Source organism: Cygnus atratus, chromosome 7 (genome assembly GCF_013377495.2).
Source record: "Cygnus atratus isolate AKBS03 ecotype Queensland, Australia chromosome 7, CAtr_DNAZoo_HiC_assembly, whole genome shotgun sequence".
In the NCBI taxonomy this organism is placed as follows: Eukaryota; Metazoa; Chordata; class Aves; order Anseriformes; family Anatidae; genus Cygnus; species Cygnus atratus.
In genome coordinates, this window is record NC_066368.1 from 22,816,363 (window position 1) to 22,842,880 (window position 26,518).

The 26,518-nt window shown below is 41.1% G+C and overlaps 1 protein-coding gene across 3 annotated transcripts in view; it reads right to left on the reverse strand.

The window, feature by feature from the left end:
- The window catches only part of PCDH15 (protocadherin related 15), a 353,826-nt gene that overhangs the window by 65,852 nt on the left and 261,456 nt on the right, over positions 1-26,518 (reverse strand). For all 3 annotated transcript variants that reach the window (XM_035537720.1, XM_035537702.1, XM_035537711.1), the window contains exons 21-24: positions 25,878-26,018; positions 23,717-23,829; positions 10,074-10,183; positions 8,745-8,885 (exon numbers count right to left, since the gene is read on the reverse strand). In XM_035537720.1, coding sequence (XP_035393613.1) covers positions 8,745-8,885; positions 10,074-10,183; positions 23,717-23,829; positions 25,878-26,018 — 505 coding nt within the window. The remainder of the gene's footprint in view (positions 1-8,744; positions 8,886-10,073; positions 10,184-23,716; positions 23,830-25,877; positions 26,019-26,518) is intronic.

Sequence of the window (26,518 nt, forward strand, 5' to 3'; positions counted from 1 at the left end):
AGGTAGGTTAAAAAACTTGTAGGTACTGTTACTCAAAGCTCCAAGGAAAAATGACTGCATACCAAACTCATGAAACAAAGCCACAATCCAACATTTAAACATCTGAACAGATGTAACATGGACATAATGATCTATTGGTAATCATGTCTAGTTTGCTTATGTTCATTTTGAAAGAACACTTCTAACCTTGACTGTATTATTTACTACAGTGAAGAAAAAAGTCACTCCAAGAGCTATTGTAAGATTCTATGAAAGTCCAATCTCTCTCTTGTTAAACCAGATCCTTAATGTTTCTGGCTGCAATACCAACTTACAGTTAGAAACTGCAGCCCCGTGGAGAAAAATGAGATTCCCGGGCAGGCTTTTTCATTGCAGCTACACCCTTTAGGGAAGAAGGCAATTTAAGCAGGATTACAGGCAATGCGTGCAAGTGATCTTGCCCTGCAGAGCTAATAAACAGTTATATCAACGGTTGGCACCAGTTTACTGCTGTAGGGAAGAGCCTAATTGCATCACGTTCAGCACCGGTAGGAGTAGGCATTTGCTAACCTGCACTAGTTCTCTGTAATGCAAATTAAACATCTTTTGCTTAGTGCTCACAATCAACACCATTTCAAGCTAGTTTTGGTGAGGTGGCTTTGCCTCGTGCAAAGTTTGCTTTGCAATTTGCTCAAAAACATTTGTTTAATTTGCTGGTAGTTCTCTGAGCTGCCAAAATGCTGATTTGTTCAGTGATGGTTGAATGCTTTGAAAATGAGAAAGTTATTACATTAAGCACAAAGCAAATTAAATACCCTGCTTATTTCCAAACCAGCATTAGCATCATTAATGTTAAATTAAACATATACCTCCGTTTCATCTTACTGTGTTTTATACACAGCTTATATTCCACTCGGTGAAGCAGATGGAGGGGAACGCAGAGCCTGTGAACTCCGCACTACCTCATGGTTTTATCCTGTTCCAGCCAGCTGCTGGCTGCAGCGAACGACCAGCAGCCACTTGCAGAGGTTGCCTTATTCCCACATCGAATAAGCCGAGAAGCAACACGCATTAAAATCCCTCATCAGAAACAGTGCCATGCCTGTGAAGGGCATGCCAGACCCTTTGCAGCAGGGATTTCCCCAGCTGCTCTGCTTGACTCAGTCGGATATCGACCGCACAGGGGGTTCTGATGCCCAGAGACAGGGCCCGGTGCTCCGACGTCTGCCACCCCCGCACCTCCAGTGCCCTGCCTGAGTGAGAAGAACACACCCAGCAGCGTGTGTTCCCACAGTCTGGGCACAGCACTAGACTCTTCTTTTCCCTCATGTTTGTATTTAGTGCTTGTACTGAACAACGCGTGCGTGGGGATCGGTCCCTCTCTTCTGGTACACGAAGGATGGCAGCAGCACCCGCTATATAATGCGCACCGTTATTTATTGATACTCTCGCAGGAAGGACAGCCAACACCAAATGACACCCATCTTTGCACTCACCTTTCAGAGGGAAAGCTTTGTATCCCCATGCGTGCCAATCCTTGCTGCTCTGTTATTCTAGATCTGGAACTCAGCTCTCACTAAATTATTTTTCTGGATTCTGAGAGTTGAAACCCAAATTTACTTCTCCATGTTAATTCTTGCAAATTGGCACTCCTTGTGATTGCTCATGCAATCAAACTGTAATTATGCCAGCCAGGTGACAGAAGGAAGCATTTCACCCTGGACAAAGCATCACAAAACTGCCATGGTGGCCAACGGATGAAGAGAGAAGAAATTGGAGTGCTACAATTGCCTTCCTTCCTTCAGCTGTAAAGAAAATGCTTCTCTACACACTAAATATGCAGTCAGTATTTGATAAGCAAACAGCTTCTTTTACATCATGCTTTCACCAGTGGTACTACACTTGTCTTCCACAATATGCCAAAACTGCCATTGATACAGCTGCTCTTCATACATCGCTAATTTTAACAGAGAACATCTGCATCTTGCTTAAGCAGTGGCTGCTGGTTCTGCAGGCAGTAACAGCAGATTCTTCTCTTTTAGAAGTTCATTTTAATCAAACTGGGAATGAGAATGTTATTGGACAGGGCTCTATAATACTTTGCTTTACTACCATCTTACAAGTCTGTCAAGCAGACTTTGCACTTTGGCAGGTGAAATGAACTGAACTGCAGCTGTGCTCAATCTCGCCTTAATAAATTTGGCAGAACCAAATAGAAATCAGCACCAATTTTTGTTTTCAATGGGATTTTCATCTAAATCAGCATGTGCCCATTAAGCCTGGAGAAACTCTCATGGTGTAGCCGATCAAGAACACTGCAAAGAGATCAGCGAGACTCTGACGAGACATAAACAGCGACGTATTTGGAATAGCACTGATCCAAGGGCTGATTTAAAGAAATGTAAAACTTTTTTTTTTCTTCTCCTGAATAATCAAATTGAAAGGGAGCTCACATTTTATGCAGTTTCTCTAGAATACATTTCTTTGTGGCTCAGAGATAATTGAAGTCCATCTCAGTGGCTTTCAGGGAAACTACCCCCAGAGGTGTGTGGCAGAGAAGGCAGATTTGCAGCCCTTCAGGCTCTGCAACATATTTTGCCCATCTGTCACAACTCCTACATTTGCAGATAAGCATGGCAGCCAACTTGTAAAACACCACCAGCATGAACTTTACAACACATTTGAAAATAAAAATGCAAGGCTATTTGAAAAGACAATAAATAATACAGGGATACAGAATTCACTTTCATATTTTTAACTTAGCAAAACTATCATTCCCAATTATTGCGGAGCAGTTGCAGAATTGCGGTTACAAAACTAGATTTGTTTCTTTTCTCTTTATGATTCCCAAAGATTTCTTTTGTGATTAGAAAACCAAAAACATGACAGGAGAAAGAACTGTTCTCCATTTACTTTCCAACACCCACGGCAAAGCACTGCCTCCCAGCCAGGATTACAGTACCAGTTTGACAACAGAAATGACCCCCCGCCCCGGGCAGTGCCTCTGCATACCTGTGGGGAATCAGCCTGCACCACTTCCTGCTTGGAGCTGGGCCCAAGGCACAAGATTGTTCTAACTGAATGAATAAAACATGTAAATATTAAAACGAAAGGTGCATTTTCTCTTAAAAATCTTTTAATGCCAAAATAAAACCCATCTTTACCAAGATGGCAAATTCACTCCTGTAGTACTCAGCACACCTGACTGACGTGAAAGCTATGTGGAAGAGCATTCCTCCCCCCCAGCTGGTCTAACACTCCTGAGGAATTTTACCTCTTCACTTCCTTGGTTCTACTCCTAAGTTGATGTTTAATAACAATTCATGCTACTCCGAATTCTGTAGCACCCCTGCTACAGAAAGGAGGAATATCTTGTTTCAGTTCTCCCTTATACCTGCAGCAGACTGCATGCAGACACAAAGGGGGCACTCGCAATTCCTGAAAAGGACATGTGCTTATCAAGACAGTGCAAGCACGACTGTAGAAACAACAAATCTTGTTTGCTATGGTTTTCATTTCTTGCTAATTCCCCCTAAAATATGGTAAAACCATCACATGGTTCTGTAATTATTATTGCATCTCTAGGAATTTTTGATGCTTATTTGCTGCTCGTCCTCACCCTACTAACTGGGACCAATTGAGTCAAAAGAGTACAGGCAGAAATAAAAAGGGGATGCGGGAGAGATTACAGTGACACTACAAAGGCTGCCAGAAGTTTCCAAATGAAGATGCAGGTGACAAGATCAAGGATGCAGGGTAGAGCTCCACCACATGTACAAGTCCATGACACGAGAAACCCCCGTTTTCTGTGCCATCATGAGAACACTGCTTACTGGGGAGGCACAAGTTTTAGAGATAACCAAAGCAGGAAAAGATAAAACCTACAGAAGAGCAACCTGCAGCCAAAACTACTCCCTTCTGGTCTCCCTCTCAACATCGGGTTAAGCAAGAAGCAGTTGACACAGGTAACTTGTAACGAAGACAAGCGTTCCAGGCAGCACTGTGCCAGCTGGTAACACCTTCACCTCTGAAGGCCTAATTTTGAAACAATCTGTTTGCATCCACGTTCATTTGCAGGCACACACTGGAACAGCCTGGAGGTAGTTCGCTGCACAGCCACGGAGGACGGGTGAAGCTGTGCACAGACGGCAGCGGTAACTCAAGATAAGAGAGCAAATGACACATGTGCAGACTTGGGGAATGAAAAGAAGCACTTTTCTCAGATGCTGGAAACTGAACAGTGGAAAACATGAGGCTGCATCCTCTGTTTCTGTTCTCTGGAGGATTTGCAAGGCCCTTTTGTGCACGGTGTTCAAAAGCAAGTGTATTCTGGCTCTGTTGCATGGCTCTTCTCTCCAGATCAAAGTGGGAAACCCTGTCGTCTCCCATCACGGTACATGTTTTATTTGTCTGGCACAGAGACCAGAGGCTCACAAATGCTTTGATTCTTAAAACTGGGACCAGGACTACTTCAGTGGTAAAACTTCCTCTTTGTCTTTACTGGTCTCCACTGCTCCTCCTTACTGTGTTTGGGCAGCACTTCCTCTTCACTCGTCACCCTGGCTTCCCCTGTCCCATTTCCTCCTGCCCTTCTTCCTTGCCACAGTTATTGTTCTGACCCCTTTCCTCCTGGGTATCAAACTTCAGGACAGTGAGATGCTGATGAAAACCTTGCAAACTGCTGGCTGCTCAAATGAGAAAAAAATATGATGTTTTGCCTGTTCTTGTTCAAGAAGTACTTTTGGTTTAGTAAATGATTAATTGCACTGATACATTCCCTTCAGCTCACTCCTTCTGGGAAGAAGGAGCTGCTCGCTCTGTGATTGATCACAAAGCAGCACCTTCAAATTGCAGAACACGTCCCGCCACACACAGCCCCGTGATGTTCCCTTTATGTAACTGTTTTTCTGTTTCTCATCTTATCCAGTGAGGGGGAACCAAAAGCTTCAATGATCACTATCCTAATTTGTCCTACAGTATACCACTAGCCTGTGGTTTATTGCGATAGGCAATCTACGCAGCAAAGAGCAGAGACAAAAAAAAAAACAACACCCTGCTGCTAAATTCAACTGAAATGGAGAAATCCATTAATAGTTGAGGTCATTCAGGGTTCGGCATCATCAGATGCCAATTCCTCGGGCCAGAATTCCAACCTTTTAACTTCACTATCATCATCAGAACTGACGTTTCTTCTATTCAAATGAAGTATAAATGCACTGTAATTTCACTTACAAAGTTTCAGTGAAAGTAACTCACTTTAGGAGTTCAATTTCACTGAATCTAAGAATATGATTTTGCATGATTTAGCATCGTATTCTAAAAACCCAGTTTAAATCACCAATTTTATTTTCTCCTACTCCAAAGGACATCTCAATTTACTTTCTCTCCTCATTTATTTATTCAGTTACTACTACACTATCAGTTGGCACTATCACTGAAGGACAATCTTGGTTATGTTTAATGCGTATCATCCACTTTTCCATTGCAGAGATGATCACCCAAACTCCTTTTATATAGTAATGTAGTTAAAAACAATTTGGTAACAAGCTCCTGAGTTCTGTAAAAGTCGGCACTGTTTCGCAGCTGAGCATCAGTGCTGGCTCCAGAAGGGCTCACCACTGCAACTCCAGAGGAGGTGGTGCATTACACTTCAATGTCACATAATTCTAGAGATGTGCATTCAAAGTGACCTATCTCCAGAGAGATTCATCATTTCACTGTCACCAAAGTCCACGGTGGTGCATTAATTGCATCTCATCTACTTCCGCTCTAGTTCATCAATTCTGTGCCCCAGAATTTTGAAGTAGTATATAACCTGATTACCTCTTATCAGGAAAGAAAAAGGTGCTGAGAAAATGGAAAGGCATACATCATACAAATGTAGGAATCAAACCATGAGGTCAAGGAGTCTCTATTACAAAGACCTAAGTGATTTAGTAAGCCAGCTACTTGTGAAGTATTTTACAAATACTATCAAATTCCTTAGCTATCCAGCACAGTGCATATTGGAAACTTAATATATGCTATACACCTGTGGATATCCACACATACACAACATGCTTATGTCTTTGTTTAAACTGGAGTTTAACCGCCAGTCATTATCAGGTGTCCCTGAACCAAATAACGCAGCCAGCACCTTTTCCAAACTGCTGTAGAGCCAGGAGAGCTGCTCTAGCGCAGACTCTGGATGGGAGGAGGGACACAGAGGCCAGCTCTTCCCTGACCAGCAAGGCTGGTCAAAAAAGCAGAGGCCTGCCCAAAGACCTCTGCCAGAACCTGCCGGCTCCCCTGCCTGTTCGTCCATGTGAGATAGAGACCTGCAGAAAGCTGAACGCTGCACAGAAGGCCTTACCTCCTCGCTGTGCACGGCCTGGCTGCATTTTACAGAAACACAACCTTAACCAGACCTCTCCCAGACACAAAGAAATGAAGTCAGCTGGCACTGGCTCTCTTTTTCCTTCTCCAGATACATTAGTGGCGGTGGATGTAACAGCACACAGAACCTTCCATTGCTGTTAATGTGATTCAGCTTCTGACCATTGAATAATCCCTACGTTTTATGCCACAGACACAATTCTCTGTTACGAAGAACAAATACCTATGATAATACACTCTCGTTTTCCAAAAATCTTCTGCTGCTTACAGGGGTAGTATCGGAAAGTCTGACAAAGGTATTTTAATGGCAATCCCCTGTACGATCTCTCAGGTTATAGCCTATTACCACAATTTTATGGCATACTCACAAATATTTATGAACCTCTGTAACTTTAAGAACTTTTAAAATCTGCAAGAAAGTTTCCATTGGGTACCAATTTCAGTACTGCAAACAGCTATTACAGTAGTACATTTATATTGCTTGAAGAAAAAGAATTGCACCCTATTTTAAATTTTATCCTTAAAAATCTGAATTATAATCTCTAATCTGTACACTGTACTCCTATGAACATGCACCGAACTGGCACAGAAGTAAGTTGGACATGGCTTTCCTAATATGCGTGGCTATTACTGTATTCATTACTACAATAATTACAAGACTAATTACAGAATAGGACATCAGAATCAGTTAAGCGTGGCCCTTCCTTTGCAACTCACTGACTGTTTACTCTGCGGATCACCACCCGTGGCATGGGAAACACCATTTGTCATGGGACCACTTTGCCACCTCTGACAATGACGGTGTGGCACTGTGGCGCTCTTCCTGCCAAAACTGCTGACACAGGTCACTTCTGCCTTCAGTGAGGGAGGAAGAGATCACACTGTGCTTGAGCCATGACTTGCCTGGTGCTGCCTCTGAGGGCAGACAGCAAGGTGACCATCTACCATCAGTGCCTCCTGGGGAGTCCTCAGCTCACGTGAGGGGAATGCAATGAGATGGTGCTGCAGCATCTCTTGGGCAGATGTTTATAAATGAAAGAAGCTGAAGTTTTCCCCTCAACCTCGTATTTCCATGGGTTGTTCGTGGTCAGGATGAGCCTGCGTTTTTTTTTCTCCCCCCAGTGCTAAAGATTTACTCTGTGATTAACATGGGTGGAAGTGCACAGGAAAAATAAGCTGCAGCCACCTGTGACAAATCTGACCCATAGCTCATACTGGAATAACTTTGACTGCAAAACTAATGACTTGAAATAAACTGACAATCAATTTTGAATGAAAGGAGAAGGTAATATTTTCACAGCCTTTAAATAATGTTCAGTTCCTCACTGCCCTAGAGGAGTTTCTCTGTTCGACATTCCCACACCCTGGGCTTATTGCCATCAAGTCCATGATGCTCCTTAGCTACAGACACACACACATCAAAAAATACAGCAACTAGGCAAATATTATCCATGTAAAAGACTGTAATATTAAAATACTTTTTTGGGTACAACGCGAGTATTACCGTTTTTTAATTAGGGTTCAAATGTGGCTTAAATAGGAAGGTGTAAAAGATGGAATGGGACACTAAGTGAGACAAATGTTCAAAAGCCTGACTGCCCAGACCTTCTCCTTACAGGAAGCACAATAAAAACACCAAAAGACCTTTCAAAGTAATTTTATTAGAACAAGAAAACCATTAAAGAGGGGGAAAAAATCCCTCCCAATGAGAGAGCCAAAATAGAACAATTTGTAAACAAAACTCCTTTGTGCCTAGAGATACTGCAAGGAAACCTCCTGTCACAGCCCATCCTTTCCTCCAGTTTGCTCTCAGTCACTTGCAATAACCTCCACACAGACCCTCGGGGGTGCTTAGGGTGCCTTTTTCTTCCTGTCTGCCTTGCTGTTTATCTGCCCCACAATCCTCTTTGTAGAGTCCTAACCCTTGCTGCTTCCCATTGCTCCCCTGTGCCTTGTGCTCAGCTCCTTCAGAATTTACCCATCCCCATGGATACAAGTTCCCAGCTGCAGGGAGGAAGAGTTTGTATCTGTGCTGCAAAAGGTATTTATGAAAAACCATCGTGTTCCATCACAGAAAACCTTAATTACACTGAAAACATGTGGTTTGCATCCTCAGCTCCCTGTTCATATACAAACGAGTCGTGTCTGGATCATTGAGAGCCCTGTGTAACACAGATATTATTTGTGAGGACTTAGCCCAAGACTCGTCAGCTCCATGCGTGGAGGGCAAGCATAGAGCTCCATTAATGTACATGCTGCCTTTTACATATCATCGTCACCACTGTATTTCTGAGAACACAACACTAGCTAGAGTTCAGTTATCAATATTCTCAAAAAATAAGAACAAATATATTAAAAAGATATTCAATAGTAAGGATTTTAAAACTTACTTTTGGAAGGGACACGCAGATTGGATCGTACCACTTGTAATGAGTCTGCTTGAACTCGAAGTTCATAACTTTTTACACTTTCATAATCCAGAGACTTTTTAACTGAGATCACACCCGTTCTGTTATTAATAGCAAACACATCTGAAATCCAGCAAAAAACAGAAGCAACCTTTTAAGACCTATAAACATTTTTTTAGACAAAACATTTCTATTTCATGATGTCACTATTCTCTGACACCATCCTCAGAAATTCATCCTCATCCCTCCTGCCTCAGGATTCTAAAATCCCATGTAAGCCCTCTTAGAAGCTATTTTCAAATGAGCACAGCACCTGAATCTGAACCTGGTGCTGGAATAACCAACTTGAGGATATGCTGGCAAGAGCAGATGACAAATGTCCAACTGCCACAAAAATGAGGATGGAAGGGGAGTTTTTCCACATCTCTCCAAACAACTTACAGTGTAATTTAGCTTAGGGATTTTGAGGTGGACCATGGACAGTAACTTAGAAGGATGCAAACAGTAGGAAAGATGGTGGTGTGTTTTTTTTAAATATCCTGCTCTAATCTAACACTTGTGGATACCATATGGTAGAAGTCTTTAATGTTTTCAAAAAGATTTATCGGTAAAACCAAATCCATTCCTATTTTCATTTTGATGTGCCATAGATTCATTTCATATGGCACTTACGTAAATTTTCACATTAGTGAAAATTTGTTTTTTAACTTTCATTGTATTCTGCTGACAAATTGGAGGAAGAGAAGTGAATTTGGCTAGGTTGTGAGAATGGGCAGCAACAAGAATGAGCAAAGTTTCACAGTACAAGTCATGAGTCAAGTCAGGGCCTCCTTCAAATCGTAGTTCTGCTTTCTTCTGCAAGTTTAACAACTCCTTACTTCAAACCATCAGTTCAAAGAAATGGTCACACATATGCTTTTCTCCATTTAGGTGCTATAGACAGCACACTAGAGTTAGGGTATATATATATCCCTGTGGAGAAGACGCACGTCAGAGAAGGATACAATTTTACAGTATTTATAAAGAGATGTATGGTGTAAGGGTACAAAACCTCCCAATACAGAAAGCTAAGTACAAGCTTCATCTAAAGTAAATTTGCAACTTTTTAAAGAGCAAAGTCTTCTCCTGCACATGTATTTGTATATGGCTGATCTTGAGAGGTTTGACAACAGTAACGGGAACAGTCCCTCCTGCTTGTACAGTCGAGGTGGGGTTACACTTCAGCAGCTTTATTTATCACTGTTTCTTGAAACCATCAAATGCATGCACTGTGCCCAGTATGCTCACTAAGACCAAAATATTAGTACTTACCTTCTTCATTTCCTGAAACAATTGAATATACAATAGTCTGGTTCAAGGCAGCTGCCGTTACAACAGCGACCACAGTTCCTTTTGGTGCGCTTTCACTCACTGGTGGGGGTCTGCAGAATGGAACAAAAGTATTTGGGTTATCTCCCCGTTGCCTGACCATCAGAGTACTGATAAACCTACTCTTCAGGTTAGCAGTTACTTCCATCCATCACACTGCCAAAGCAGGATGATCTTTTATTAAGGAAAAATGTATCAAATTGCAAACGCAAAAAAAAAAAAAAAAAAAAAAAAAAGGAAGTGTAACTGACAAGAGGTGACCATATATAGATAAAACAGTCCTTTGATAATGAGAAATGGAAATCCTGGAAATAACGAGTAGAAACTGAAGAGGAACACAAGAACCATCATGCACTGATAAACTGCAACTAAAATTTATACCATAACAAGTCTGTTTTAACACTCACCTGTACCTAAGGTGTAAAAAAACCCGTAAGCTAACCGAAATGCATGCAGGAAAATTTCTAAATGGATAACCCTCTTTAGAATTTAAACAACATTGAAAAGCCACCTCCAAAGGATTTTCCTCTCTTCAGAAAGGTCTGGAAGTTGTTCTGCTTACCCATTTTTTGTCAGAAAAGTCAAGATACTTTTTAGGAAATTAACTGCCATCCAAGAATACATACACATCTTTTAATCATTTAGAAAATTGTTTCTGATTCAATGAGCACTGATGTATGGGAAAAAAAGAAAAAAGGATTACACCACTAATGTGTATCTCGTCCTCTTCATACCTTCCAAACACTGAAAAATGAGTGACTCATGTTGTATAAAAATAATGAGTTTCCTCCTGAAAACCAACAGTTACTTACCTCTCTCTCTCCAGTTGTTTAAATGCTATTTCCTTGGAAAATGCAGTAACACCTTGAGATGCTCTCTCCTCAAGGAAACCACAACTACTTCCAAATGAAAATGGAGGTTGTGCTAATGAATTTTAAAACAGCAGGTGTATTTCAGTTTTGTACTCATCTCCAGAATTTTGGACAGAATCTATGCCTTCCCTAGATTCAGGGAATATTTTATGCATCCCCTCTTTCCTCCTCCTCCAGTATTCTTCAAACGCTCCACCCCACCACACACTTTCCCATTCCACAGGCAGAAAGTTGGATTCCCAGTTTGCAATCCTAATTATTGAAACCAGATCTGCATTTCTCCTCCACACACCAAGAGATCAAGCAGTCTGCCTTTGATTACAGACTTCTTCATTGGGATGAATCACCACAAACCCAGCACAGGCCCTGCTTCTAACACGACTGGTCCTTACACCACCCACAAAATGTCAAAGGCAAACCTTACCCATGACCCACAGGGCTGTGACATACTCTTACTTCCCTTGTTGCAACTTCTTCCATTGCTTTATCTGCTTCTTTTTTTTTTGATCACTGTAGAAAGCCCGGTCCTTCTTAAACTAAACCATGGTGAGTTATCAATTCTTCTGAGGAGCCCTAGGCCTTCCAGTACACAAATAAAGGGGGAAAATACTTTTCTAAGCTGAACAACACTGTACTGAAACACGAGCCTTGATTCTTTTGCAGAGTAACACCATGGTAAGCTCACTTATACCCAAATACACATGCACATGGCACATTACCCTGGCTCTGATTCTTCTGCCTCAAACATGCTATCAGCAGTAGAATTAAATTATTAAATTCATGATTGCTATTTAATTGATTAAGCTACAAAACTAGTGTTACACAATGTTTATTAACATGCATTTTACAAATGCAAACGTTAATCTTCGAGACAGAAAAAAGGCTGTGAAATCTGAAAACATTTCAAGCTGTAGCTCTTTTGATGAGGTCAGAAATGCAGGCCAGTGAGAAAAAAAGATCCATTTTATGTTGCATTACATATTCTTTTGTTTTCTTTCTCTTTTAAGGCACATGATTTGAACAAAAACCTTATTGACTGAATATTCAAAACCTACATTTCATCTGAAGCACACTTTCAGCCTATTCTTTTAATGCAAATGGCCTTGTAACCTCCCCTCTGACACAGCTGAATTCAATGAATTGACAAATCAATATCAATTAGAAAGAGGCTTTTGTGTTTGCTATGAGAGGCCATAGAGAGAGCGGACAGAAAACCACCACAGTAATGGCATTGATTTAATTTCCCTGATTTAACTAAGGTGATCAAGTTCAAAGGGAGCAATACATCAGTGGAATTAAAACATACAGCTGGTCTCTTAACATTTTGTTGAAATGTAGAGAAGCGAAGCAGTAAAAGACAAAGGTATGCAACTGACAATATACTGTTCTTTATCCTGTACTACAAGCTCTAATAAGCTTTCTTTGGGAATAAGCTCATTATTTTCCAATTTTTGAATGACTAAGATCTATAACAGTGATTTGTGTGTGTGTGAGTAGTAGACATACCATTAGAAGCTATTTTAGGCAACAGGCAAGGACATTTTGAGGCAATAATTTTGCTTTACTGAATGTTAAAGGCTGGTTATTTTTGAGAGAAGACCTGACAGCAGCAAGGCAGCTTGATCCAGTCCAAGCCACCCAGACCAGGCTTAGAAAGCAGTGGCAGTGAACAGGGATGATGCTGCTGGGGCGACAGCACACAATGAGGATTCAGAGCCTCTGAAGGTATGTGTGTCTGATAATGCCTGCAACACCTCGCTGAGCCTCTGAGCTCAGCTGCGAGCACAGTCATTACCCTGCCAGCCATGGGCTCTGACCGCATGCGACCACAGGTCTCTGTCACTGTCACTTCTGTGGGACTGGCTCCTCCATGGGACTGGCACACCACTGCCCTCCAGTCCGATTCTGGTCTATTTGAAACATTTTAAATGAAACAGCCACTTTCTGAGCTTCCAGCAAAACACATTCTCAAATACATGGTTTCTAATACCCCCTCCCCCCCTCCTTACTTACTTGCACAGGCAGCCACGCACATGCACTCCACGTCAGAAAGCCCTGTGCATTAACATAACTTGCACATGAGAAATCTTTGGGTGAAATGAGATAAAGAGCAATTAATGCACTCTTAGCTACCTCAGCTACAAAACTCAGACACAGACACAGACACAGATTTCTAGGTTGGAAGAGACCTCAAGATCATCGAGTCCAACCTCCGACCTAACACTAAGTACTCCACTAAACCATATCGCTAAGCTCTACATCTAAACGTCTTTTAAAGACCTCCAGGGATGGTGACTCCACCACCTCCCTGGGCAGCCCGTTCCAATGCTTAATAACCCTTTCGGTAAAGAAGTACTTCCTAACATCCAACCTAAAACTCCCCTGTCGCAACTTTCGCCCATTCCCCCTCGTCCTGTCACCAGGCACGTGGGAGAACAGACCAACCCCCACCTCGCTACAGCCTCCTTTAAGGTAACTGTAGAGAGCGATAAGGTCGCCCCTGAGCCTCCTCTTCTCCAGGCTGAACAAGCCCAGCTCCCTCAGCCGCTCCTCGTAAGACTTGTTCTCCAGACCCCTCACCAGCTTGGTCGCCCTTCTCTGGACTCGCTCGAGCACGTCCATGTCCTTCCTGTAGCGAGGGGCCCAAAACTGAACACAGTACTCAAGGTGCGGCCTCACCAGAGCCGAGTACAGGGGGAAACTCAGTCCACCCGTGGTCTTAATCTTTCATCCTGAACACAACTGGTCTTAATCTTTGATCTTTTGCACGACTATCTTTTAACACTGGCAAAATAAATTTATTTCTGTACCAATGGTTCATTTACTCACGGTATTTTTCTGTAACCGTCACAGCAATGTGCAATTTGGCCAATACTCGCTGGAATGCTTTCACAGTAACAATAAATGCTGCTGTCTTGTTAGCATCCAGGATGGGATGGTCCCCAGGAGCGACCCCAGTACTGGGGCGCAATGGAAACCCCGTAGGATCCCCAGCCTCGGTGCGAAGCCACCCCACCTGCCCAAGCCCTTCCTAACAAGCCGTGGTAGGAGAAGAGGGCCCCAAAGCAGCAAAGTATAAAAAGGAACAGTTTCAACTGCTTTGTGCCACGCTGAGATAAGGCTGGCATCCAGCAGCCTTGGATTTGGGAAAAATAGCATGCTTTCATATGGATCTAAAACTGATGTTCAGTAATACGCCTTCTGTCCTACTCTTTGGATTTAGCTCCCCCAAAGAAGTTTAAGAGTTGCCTGTATTTCTCTCTTTGAGACCTCTACTGTATTGCTTGCTGCCTTCATGCCATAAACTGTTTGCCCCTCAAAAAAAGACAAACAAAAAAAAACACAAGACAAAAAAGTTCATAACCTAGAAGAAAACCAGGATTAAAATAAATCCATTATTTAAACAGAAAAACGTACAAGTTATAAAACTGTAGTTATCTTTTAATTTGCTATATCTCAATTATTCTAATCTTGCATCAGAGGGGGAAATGAAGACTGAATACATATTAAAAACACACTGGTAAGGTATAATTATTTTTAAACCCCAAAGCATAATTTTAACTTTTCCTCTTTTTCGCTTTTTCTTCGTTTGCTAAACAAGTCAAACTCTCATTCATTTTTCAATTTGTCTGCTATCCAATATGCTTTAAATTCACCATGACATTTTTCTATCTCCAAAAGCATGAACATCAGATTTAATCAAAAATTAAATTTAAAACCAGCAAACCCAATAATAAATTGGAAAATTGGTTTAGCACTGAAGTTTAATAGCATGATGTGTACGTACGCTGTATTGGACACTTCAGTCAACTGTTTAGTGGATTTTATTTTAGTTCATGGAGGCCCACCAGCACAGGCCAGAAGATAAGCATTTTTATTTTATTATGTTTTTAATTGCTTTACTAAAATTCTCATCTTGACTTGATTAAAAATGTCATTTGGACCCCTCCTAGTAACATCATCTCCCTACCTTCTCTAACATAACAGCTTCTTGAGATGTTTTGGCCTTAGCTACTTTTAACTCTCAGTGGCATTTTACCTGAAGCTTTCTAACTGAAACCTTTCTGAGCATTGTACCCACTCCTGCACAGATTCTTTATCTTAATCCTCATGCGAAGTGATGTAAGCCATTAATATATATATATATATATTTTTTTTTTTTCTGGAAAAAGGTTGAGTGTAGACAGAGCAATAGAAATTTTAAAATAAGGCAAGCTAACAGTGGAGTTATATGGAGACTAACATAGCTAATAACAGATCTACAACAGAAACATTTAAATAGGCCTGACCACAGTTGAGTTTTTAAAAACATGGAAAAAAAAAGGTACAAGTTTAACTGGTACAGTGAAGCAATAATTAAAGAAACAAATGAGAGAAGTATCATGATGGCAGCTCTTCTAATGGTTTCACCTACATTTAAGCTACTTTGTTTCCTGCCCTGGCTCAAAAAAGCAAAGCATCTAAACATATTTTAGAGCAGTTATCAAATTCTCAGTTTCCAGTTTGCATAACTTTAACAATCTGAACAGTTTGCAGAGTCTGTAATTCTTTTTCTCTGGAAAAGATTACTTTGTTCTTCACTTGATGCATTTTCCAAGCAGTGTATCTCCAAAGTGTGCTGAGAAGGATCATGTATTCCCTACTGTACTTACTATCCTCACTTTCTGTCTCAATTCTCAAATTGGTTCAAGACATTCTGACCTTTTCATGGTATTTATCTCTGAAACAGATGACAAGGGAGTTTGGACACTGTTACAGTGAGCCCCTGTCACAACCTATTATCTTTTAAACCAAGTGTCAGATTTTATTCCCACGAACTCTCAGTCATCAGGCATTATTGCATGTGTGTGATCCCACCGATCTTCATAAATGAAAGCTGAGGTCACGAAGACATAAATATTTTTGTCAGGATTACTACGAAAGCAAAAAAAAGGAAAAAAATATCCCTGTCAAGCAGAATTTAGGACTCTCTCACATATGCAGATCTGCCAGACAGACGGGTATGGACAGGATGAAATCCCAGGGCAAGGTTTATGCAGTGGTTTTGTTCTCTCGTAATATGCTGCTAAGAGCTGGTAGGGGCTAATATTGCATTTCTGTCTGCACTTCTATTCCGCATTCCCATTCCTGGAGTGATTTACTTCCACATTTCATCTGACTGAATGTGGATTTGAAAACAGTCGTTCAGTGCTGACCCTCACCTACACCAGATGCAGCAAGGCAGCTTCCCTGCATGAGCTGCACCCTGTGCTGCTTCTGGTGCAACCTGGGCGACACACAGCTGCATTCACCACATTGTATTGCATGCAAAAACACAAAGCGAGCGTTTCCTTCTCGTTTGGCATAAAGTAGTAGATTTTAGTAATTGCAACGCAGCATGACTTAACTCAGCAAAACAGGACAAATGGGCGATCCTTCTACTGCACTGTAATCATCAAACTCCCTGGTTTTTCAGTGCAACCATGCTTCAGTATCTGCTGTAGAAACCATTTAATTTCCTATTTTTTATAGCCACATGGTGAAGAGTGCTTTTGTATTTTTTATGACAGAACAAATAATTGCCTTGAAAACACTCCCATGTAACACTGATTCCAAAGCTGCCACTGACACACGAGGCAAATTAAAAATGCGTGTGGGAGCCCATGTGTCATCCCTCTTAGTGCAGGTTCCCCCCACCTCAGAGATGCTACACTGAAAATGCTGCCTGTAGTACTTCATTCTTTGTCATGTCTTCCCTTTATAGAATGCAAATTCTATAGTGGGAAATATGGGATGAGCAGCTGTAAGACTTGACCATCCTGGGAAAAGGGTTACCCAAATGGCAGCTCTAAATCCACCAGCATTACACAAAAAGCACCTGAGGGACAAAGCTAACATCCTTCACACTCCTGCTACAAGAAGAGGGAAATGACCCTCCTGTGGTGTAGCTGAGCACTACTTAACATGACATTGAGCTCAATGAGGAGAGAAAAAGGAAAATTTCAACAGAGGCTTAAAAAAATACAGTTCATGAGCAACCTGATGAAAAAATGACCAGATTTAAGGCAGAAGCTTACATCCTACCACTCTGACTGACTGTTTTATTTTGGAAGCACCTTGATTCCCTGAATAAAGCCATTTTCCTTGAAGGAAACAAATTATGACCTCTCAAGTACTCGGTTCTCAAAGCAATGTGTCAAAGACAAATACGTAAATCACTAGGACCACAGCTTTGGAAACCTCACTGGTGTTCATGGGTTGGAGATTTCTTCCCTGTTGGTTTGAACAAAGGACTTCCTCTGCTGCTGTCCTGATTCCTGAAGAGAATTTATACAGAGAAGTTCTAAGAGATGTATAGATTAATTTGTTCCTCTCCCAGGAATAACTCATTTTTCTAAATACTCGTATTTCTTTCTTTAATCTTAAAGAAGTTGGGCCATATTTGTAGCAAACTTGGGACAAGAAAAGCAAAGCTGCCTCAGACACTGACAACAATGGAGATGCTGTTCTGTGCCAAATGGCACTTTCTGGAAAGAGGTACAGAATTAGATCTCAAACACTAAATGCTACCCGTAGCCTCAATGCCTCTGTGCAGGATTCTCTATACCGTTCACCGTAACTGTTTGTCTAAACAGCAGGAGACCAGAGAACTGGGAGAAGCCTCTTGGAGTAACACTTTCAAGTGACTCCTGATAGGCACCTGCAATTTTGTTTAGTGAAACCCTACGATGCATGGCTATTTGCTTGGATGGTACTTGCCGATGATGTAGGCATTAAGTGGAATTAATTAAGTGGAAAATATATCCTATCTTTTGCTGAGCAAGAGAGGTCCACGTGTCACATAATCTCTCTTTTACACAGAATATGTTTTCCCAGTAGAGTGTTGCACCTAGTACAGAAGTACAATGCCACACTACATTTATATCTAGTAACACCCTCAAATTCTCAACTTCACAGATTTCCTCATAAATTGGAACCAAACTTCAGATTACTGTATAAGTGGGTACATATTTTCAAACAGGATGGGGACTGATAACACAGCATTAACAGAATCTAAAGGTTTCCAGTATTTTCCTTTTTCTGCTATCGAAATGACTGAACACCTGTTTAACGTGCCCACAGGCAGTAATTAGGAACCAATGACGCTGTTTTTGGTTAAAACTTCATTTCCTGCTACAGCAGCATATCACTATTAGCAATGACCTTCTAGTCGCAAAGAGGATGTGGTATTTATTAATTAACAAAACAAAAAGATACCAAGTCCCTTTGAACCCTTTTTTTTTTTCTTTTAAATGAGAATGTACTCATAAGAGGACAGACTTGCAAAAAAAATAATCTTTGTATTCATCTGAGGTTCACTTCACATCCGGTCTTCACTGTTCCATGGTGCTACTAATTATGATCTGTTAATTAAGAAATCAAAGTGCTGCCATTACCTGTTTGGAAGAAATGGAAACTTCTGGATCAATTACCTGTTTTAGGGTTCAGTCAAGAGGTGATCTGCGATGGAACTGTCAGGTCAAGAGAAATAACAGCTTGGAAAAGGAGAGCTCAAAACAGCTCAAGTCATTTTCCCAGGTACGTGATATATTACCCAAGACATGGCTGTTTCACCAGCACTAAGCAGAATGATATCAAAGTCAGCATTAAAAACTGTAAGAGACTGCAAACGGCCACAGCCGTTTCGGGCAGCGCTGCAGAAAGCCTTGTGTGCTGGCATCCCCTCCTTCATCCCCTCGCCATGCCCAACTCCCCCAGGCCCTGGCTCACTCTGGCTGCGAGAGGCAGAGCGAGGGGCAGACCAGGCCGTGTCCCCACACCGCTGCCCAGCATCCCGCACGCAGACCCTGGCGGCTGTGCCTCCCTCTGCTCTCAGCGCTCCGGAGAACCAGCTGAATCTGACTGCCAGCTGCCTGCGGGGAGGTGCAGCGACAAGAGCATCAGCAGCACAGTGTCCTTGCCCAGCAGCAAGAGGTCAAGTGGGCTCAGAGGTGATCTATCCACACGCAGATAAATGTCTGCATGTTGTATGCCTTCGATGCTTTTTCATTTTTGCCTCTCCATCCTTTGTGTTTTTGCTGAACTAGCAAACAATGCTTGGTTTTCAAAACACTTTACTTTGCAGGCAGTGCTGCCATCAGCTCTCTCCAAGTCATAATAACCAAGACAAGGGCAGACAAGGATCTGAGTACAGGAGGATCCACATTCCTAATGCCGTTAAACCCTGCAGCTTCAGCACAAACACCCCGGCCAGGAGCACAGCCTGCAGTACCAGCTGAGGTACCACGAAGACAGGCTGGCACCTACAGATGCAGTGGAGGGAGCTGTGGGAGTTGTGGTGCAGTGGTGCCTGCAAAGGATAGCCACGTGCAGCGAGCAGTAGGCCAAAATTTTATTTTTGGATTCTCCAAGACCTTGACTTCTCTTTGCTGTTGTTTTATATGCGTTGCATAACAACACCTGGAAGTCTCCAGTACAACTTACAATCCAAAGAAAAAAGGTGGATGGGAAAAAAGGAGGCTACTTAATTTGCTCCAAATTATGGAAAAACGCAGTGGAAAAGCCAGTGGATAAAAGGCAAACCTATTACTCGGCCGCTGCCTCCCGTGGAAGTCGCTTTAAGACATGGAAAACAATCAATCAAACCCTTCTTTAGGATGAACAGGGCTCAAGGCAGAAACCCTAATGCGCTGCTGCAGGGCTGCCAGAGCAACAGCTCAAGGCACGGCTGCACTTCTATCTCCCTATCTGCCTAATGCGGCTATGCCTTTGTGATCGTGCCATCTAGTCCCCTCTTCTCCTACTTCTCTGCATTTATTTCTGACTTGTAATACATCCTGCAACTGCACAGGCAGCTTTATTCTGTAAAACTGTTCAACTGTAACCTTTTTCTAAATACACAGAAATGAAGTTTGTAAAAGAGCTAGAAAAAATGTGTTGGTATCATCCAGATTATGGCAATTACGCAAGCAAAGATCAATACTAATCCACTGCAAAACCACTAGTTTTCAATCCCTTCAAAATTCTAGTATCCACATCCAAAAGTTAATTATTTTGCAGACAAGCACCATTACTCTGAGCTGACGTTTACCCTAAAGATATAGTAAGTCAACTAAAAAATAAGGCTTTTTGAAACCTGCCAGTGTCAGCTTGCATCACTGTCTGGAAACCAAAGAGAAATGCAGTTTGCAGTCTGACAGTCCCTGAAAACCTTAGGAACTGAAACCTGTCCTGCTCCAAAATGTCAGAGAATCTCAGAACTGAATCAGAAAGTTTTGGGGTTGCTTTCATTCAATTTCTCACACTGAAGAAAATGAGTAAGTGCTTTTGCCACCCTCAAAAGACTTTGAGAGGCTTTTACAGTGGTGTGCATCTCAAAAAAATTACCAAGAATGGAGTAAGACTATTTATTTGGAAAGAGAAACCAGGCTATTCAGCTAATCCTATGAATTCGTGAGGAGAAGATAAGAGGGGTTATTCGGTTGTCATCTAAGGGTATTTTGGGGATATGAACAACTTTTCTTCAGGCTTCCTTCATTATAGGGAAATAAAGGTCCCATCTCTTAGGATACCACTGAAGCCCAAGGTAGCTTTGGGAAATACGTGCTCGATTCCTTCTGCTGAAGGCAATGTAAACTCTGCCTGCACTCCTGCAGTTCAGGGTCTCTCCCCACAATTGTGCAAACAAAGCCACTTTGCTGGTTACAGTGTGAGCTGAAAGGTAACTCTTCTACACTGCAGAGGGACCATGCCATGCTCTGAGTATTCCTAGGGCTGTGCTCACATGCTGGACTCTGCCCCACTGGTCTAACACTGCAGCTACTTTGTAGCCTCCCCAAATCAATGGACATCCTGGAGCACGCCACACTGCTCCAGGTAACATTTAGCACTAGGTAATATTCAAGAACAAGCTCCTTAAGGGTGAAGGTCATTTGAGAAAGTTATAAAAGAAAGTTATAAAAGTCAAAAAATCGCATTACTAAGTGTGCACCTAGTAGTGAAGAGTCTCTTTAGCTGCTGCAGGCTGGATTGTGAGGCTGGGTGAATTAGCTTTTGTAGTTTACCCAAAACCTGGAATGTCTTGGAAAGGCCTCTGCATCATATTTCATGCCCTCTTGTTAAACACAACTACTGGACTAGCTTTCTCTATCCTAAATGAAAAGGTTTCTTCCTTTTCTCCCTCTCCTCATTAACTTGCTCCATACTTCCTGAATTGGGTAACAGGACATCATACTGTACCCTGCAGCTTTCCACCTTTTCCTCCTTCCCTCTCCTCACGGTTAATATCTAGCATTAGCACAATGCTGGTTATCAGTTCCAGATATTTTCTCCTACTTGCCTTCTTTTATAAATATGACTTTACTTCACAAGCAACACACTACAAGAAGTATCATAGGAGAGTCTCCTTTAAAGATTTACAATGCTTTCCTGATGCCGACACCATTGTTACAGCCTATGCGTGGCAAACATCACCCAACAAAAGTTATCCTATGGATGAGGTTCTGCCCGTTGCCAGATCCATTTAGCCAGATTTTTGGGCACTCCCTCGGAATGCCCTGCCCGCACAGGTTTCTGCAGCTTACGACAATCCCAGATGCTGCTTCCAGGCAGGGAGAGGGAAGGGTCGGGGCAGAAGCAGCTCCCAGCAGCACGGCTGGGACAGGACAGTGCTCTGTCACTCCACGTAGCCACCCGCTATGTGCTGGCTGCTGAGACTGGGACAGGGACGTGATCGTTTCTGTACCCCACTGCCTCTTCTGACAGAAAACAAGTCAATAACCAAAACTGAGTTCTGGACTACTCAGCGTTCAGAAAAACATGATGAAGCCTATTGCTACTTTTCCGGCCATCCAACTGCCTTCAACACAGGTTTCTGTTAAAGCAGCGAGCAGTAATGCACTTAATGTAGAAAGATGCTGAGCCTGTTGCACATTAACAGCTGTCGATACTGTGAGACACTTGAACACTGGTGCAGTTTTTGGATTTTTAATACCTACAACTGACTCAAATCTTTATCACAGAGCATTTTTTTTTCACAGCTACACACATAGGACGTGTTTGTATTTTTCATGAACACAGTAACACAGAAAGCTAACTATTACAGAAAAGCTTTAAATACTGTTCAGATGGCAGAAATGCAGGCACTCGCATGGTATCTAAAATTACAGAAAGAAGTGGAAACATTTTTATTTAAAGGTCTACCTTTTGTTACATTACCTAACTACACTTCATACATTTGAAGACATTCAATAAAATAATACAGGAAGTGGCAGGAATATACTCTCAAAAATCCTTCAGCAAAGAATTATCTTTTGTGCTATCATTAGATAGTACGTTTATCATTTTGTACTATTCTTTCAGATTTCATACCTCTGTTACAATATTAAACGCAAAATTAGTACAGTACTGGCAGCGTTTTGCTATTTTTCAGTTTCTTCAAAGCTCTAATACTCTATCTTCCATTATCTTTATGGGATTGCTTCACAATTCTAATACTCTAATCATGAGGAAAAACAATGCACATTGTGAATTTTAGTCTAAATCCCTTAAAAGAGCAGAGCATGACCTTTCATTAGGGTCTAGTGAAGCCAATAACACTACGTTTTATTTCTGCTTATTGATTTCCTACAGTACTCGGTTTTGAAATGAGATGCACAAAACCCATTTATATTCTGATACTGATTATAATGCTACATTTGATGCAAGGGCACATACTGCAGCAAGGTTGTAACTTCTTGATACATGGAGGCTGTGCACACTGATCCCATTATTTCATATCATCATACAAATTTCAGAAACTGTTTATGAACATTTTCACTGAAACAAAATTTAACAAACTCATCAGCCTGAGCACCATTATTTATTTAGTTATTTATTATTTATTATTTATTATTTATTTATTTATTTATTTTGTTTTAAGAAAATAGGGTTCATTTATTTTAAATTATCAGTGTAAACTTTTATCAGATCAAGACTGGGTAGTAGTAATAATCACCTGCACTTCTAATGTCAAAGGCCTAAAGCCTGAATTCCCCTCTTGTCCAACATGAATGGTGTACAGGACCAAAACATGCTCAAACTGACTGAAGAAAACAACCTGAAGCCCCTTTGATCCCAGCTATACCTTCAATGCATAAAACTTTTTGTTTATGCACACAACTGACATTTTCAACAGCTTCTAAGAGGAGAATTTATAACAAATCTCTCCTCACTGTTCTCACCCACAGCTCTCAACTTTTCAGTTGGAGACAACCTATTAGGATGGTAAAATTGCAGCACTATCTGGTAAGATCAGGGAATGGCTGGCTGCCAAAAAAAAAATGTGGCTAAGAGGAAGAAGCAACTCTGAAATATTTTGCTACACCAACTTTGTCAAATTGGACTGCTGCAAAAAAGTCCTGCAAGCAATTTCACACAGTCGTGCTTCTGAGAAACTCGAACGTTGGCTCTTTCCTTAGAGCAGCATCAAATTCTGTTTCCTAAAGAAGTGTTAACATCTGTAAATACATTATCAGCTCTAAGCACATAACATTTTTGGTGCACTGGTTCAAACCTTATTTTTGTGACTTATTTCCTTCTGTGAGTCAAAGTGAACAATGGAAGGAACAGAAGTTGAGGTATTTGCAGAGGAAGTGCTTCCACACTGTCTTTTCATAACCAATGTGCATCAGATTGGCATTCAAAGAGGAATTTATTTCAACTTAAAAAATAACAGTAAATGAATAAATGCTTTACCTGTATTCATCCTGTGTAAATCGAGGAATTACTGAAGGCTGCAGTACAGCAATTTCTACAGTAGTGGTGTTGGACTTCACAGGATCTCCATCATCATATGCAATGACCACTAGCTGTAAGTAGTACAGAAAATCATTTTTAGTAGAGCTGAGAGCGTTACGTTGACTTATAATAGTGTTTTTTGTATTTTCAGGGTCTAACAAGTCAGATGAGATCTTCTTTCACTGCAAATCATACATTGTATAAGAACAAAGCAGAGGAAAAGGGTGACTGCCATCTGCAGGTTGAAGCATATGCTAGAAAATTTACAGAAACATAGTAAAATGGAACCGGAATTCCATAGCCTTCTACAAATACATCTCCAAAAAATGCTGGCAGCTTCAAGAATATAACTTACATTTTTCATGTGCTTCCCTTTGCATCTTATCAAAGACCGTCCTTACCCAAAACTCCAGAATCCCTTATAACTTTTTAAAAGGTATAGTTCAGCTCTACATTTAAGCACTGGAGCACTTATTATCAGAAAAATACCTGCAACTCCCCCAAAAAACAAATGAAAAAAGTGCTGGGTAAGACTCTGTGCTGCTGACAGACATTAATATTTAAAACTGAGGTCCAATATCAAAATAACAACGAAAGAAACATGTTCTACCCCCAACTGACAACAAAAGAACTCTGAAAAGAGATACTCCGGATGCTAAATCATGGACAAAACCAGATCTTCACCAAAGGCAGCCTTAATAAATCTCTTGCATATCTAATCTTTAGTTATTCAAATTATTATTTACTCAGTCTAATTATTTATCTACGCTTCTCTGCTGGGACAAATAAATTCACCTGCTTTGAGCTTTCAGATGAAGTTAAGCAAAAGGATGAGAGACCAGCCCACTGAAGATGGACTAACGGAGCATTTGCTAGGTTTTTCTCTCCCTACCTTTGTCCTTATTTCAGGAGATCTGCATGCAAACACCAACTCAGGAAGTCCCCACATCTCTGATTTCTGAAGTCATAGCAGAGGAAGTTTATGTCTTCTTTTCTCTGTTCCTTCCCTAAGCATCCATATTTTCTGAAATGCAGCACTGCTAAATTTACCATTGGTCTGCCCTACTACAGAGCAGTTTTCATATAGAAACATGCCATGTCCATGTGCCTGTCACCAGCATGTAATGTATCAGAGCCTCAGAAAACAGCCACACAAAGTTATTACTGTGAAAAGCTTCACTCTGGTTAATCAAGAAATAATTCTCCCCCCCCCCCCCCCCCCCCCCAGTTTTACTACATTAATTAGAAATTGGAAATAAATTAGCAGTGCCCCAAGTTCCTAAAAGAGAGATAGCATTTCAATGCTACTCAAGCTCATCATATGGCTTGACATGACTCTCAAAAAGTGGAAAATGGTGGACAATTTTACTTCCTTATAACTGAAAAGTATGAAAATAAAACTCTCTTTGACCCTCAATTCAGAAAAAAATAACTGAAAGGCAAGAAGAAATGAAACACACCTGAATGAAGACACATGGTTGGCAGCTTCCAAGTAGGAAAGTTACATATAAACCTCCATGTATTGTAAGATACATTTTTTTTTGTTTACTGACAAGCTTCAATTTTCAATTATCTCCTCCATTCATGGATTTATGAAGGGAAACCTGTCTCTTTGCTTTTGATTGAAATCATAACTTATTCCAGATTAACTACACTTGAGACTCTTCAGTACCAGTAACAACACAACAGTAATTTGTCTCCTTAAAGCTAGTGTTTTTACATTACAGCACTTGTGAACGCAAGTCCCCAACTACCCAAACTGTGCAGTAACTTTCTTTACAAGATATATTACTTTTTTTTTTTCCCTAAAATTGCTATGCTGACAGCTCTGTTGAAAACAAAAACATTAGCAATGTTAACTTCCAAAAGCAGGTTTCCTTCAGCTGCTTCCCATTTTTTTCCCCACCATAAGAGTAGCAATCATATCCATCCGTCTTTCTGAAATGAAAAAGGTCAGGAAACATGTAACAAGAAGAAATTAAGAAACTGAAGAAACAAACAAAATAAGAATTTCACATCTTTCTATGACATATAAAGCATAAGAGAGAAACGTGTAGAAGGAGTCCTACTAAATGCAAGTAACATTTCTACTGATAATACATAGACATATGGGTTTTACCTTAAACACCGTACTTGGCTCCTCATTTAGGTTTACCCGGGTTACTACACGCCCTGACGTTTCCTCCACGTCAAAAATGCTGGCACTGTAAGGGAACTGGACAACATCTACTTTGTATCGGACTCGACTTGCTGGTGTGCCCTGGAAGTCACAAATAAAGCAAATTTCATATTATTTTCTTTTTACTCACCTCTTCAAGTTATTAAAGATTTAAAATGCAACATCGCTCAGCAGACCATCAGAAAGAAGTTGCAGCTTGCCTTCCTCGGAACTGGGTTAGTTACTGAGCACCTGTGGTGGTTTTACCGTGCCAGGCAGCTGAACACCACAACCGCTCTCTCACTCCCCCTCCTTAGATGAGGAGGGGAAGAAGTAAAGGAAAGAACAACTCACGGGTTGAGATAAGGATAATTTAATTAAAGGGGGAAAAAAATAATTATTAAAGAAAGATTATTATTAATTAAACAATTTAACTAAAGGGAAAAAAGGGAAAGGGGAAAAGGGAGGGGGAAAGGGAAAAACAAACAAGCAAACAAAAAAAAACAAGTAAAGGCTATGTGGAAGTGCAGAGGAAAGAAATTACTCTCTACTTCCCACAAATGAGCGATGCTTGACCACGTCCTTGAAGCAGGGCCTCAATG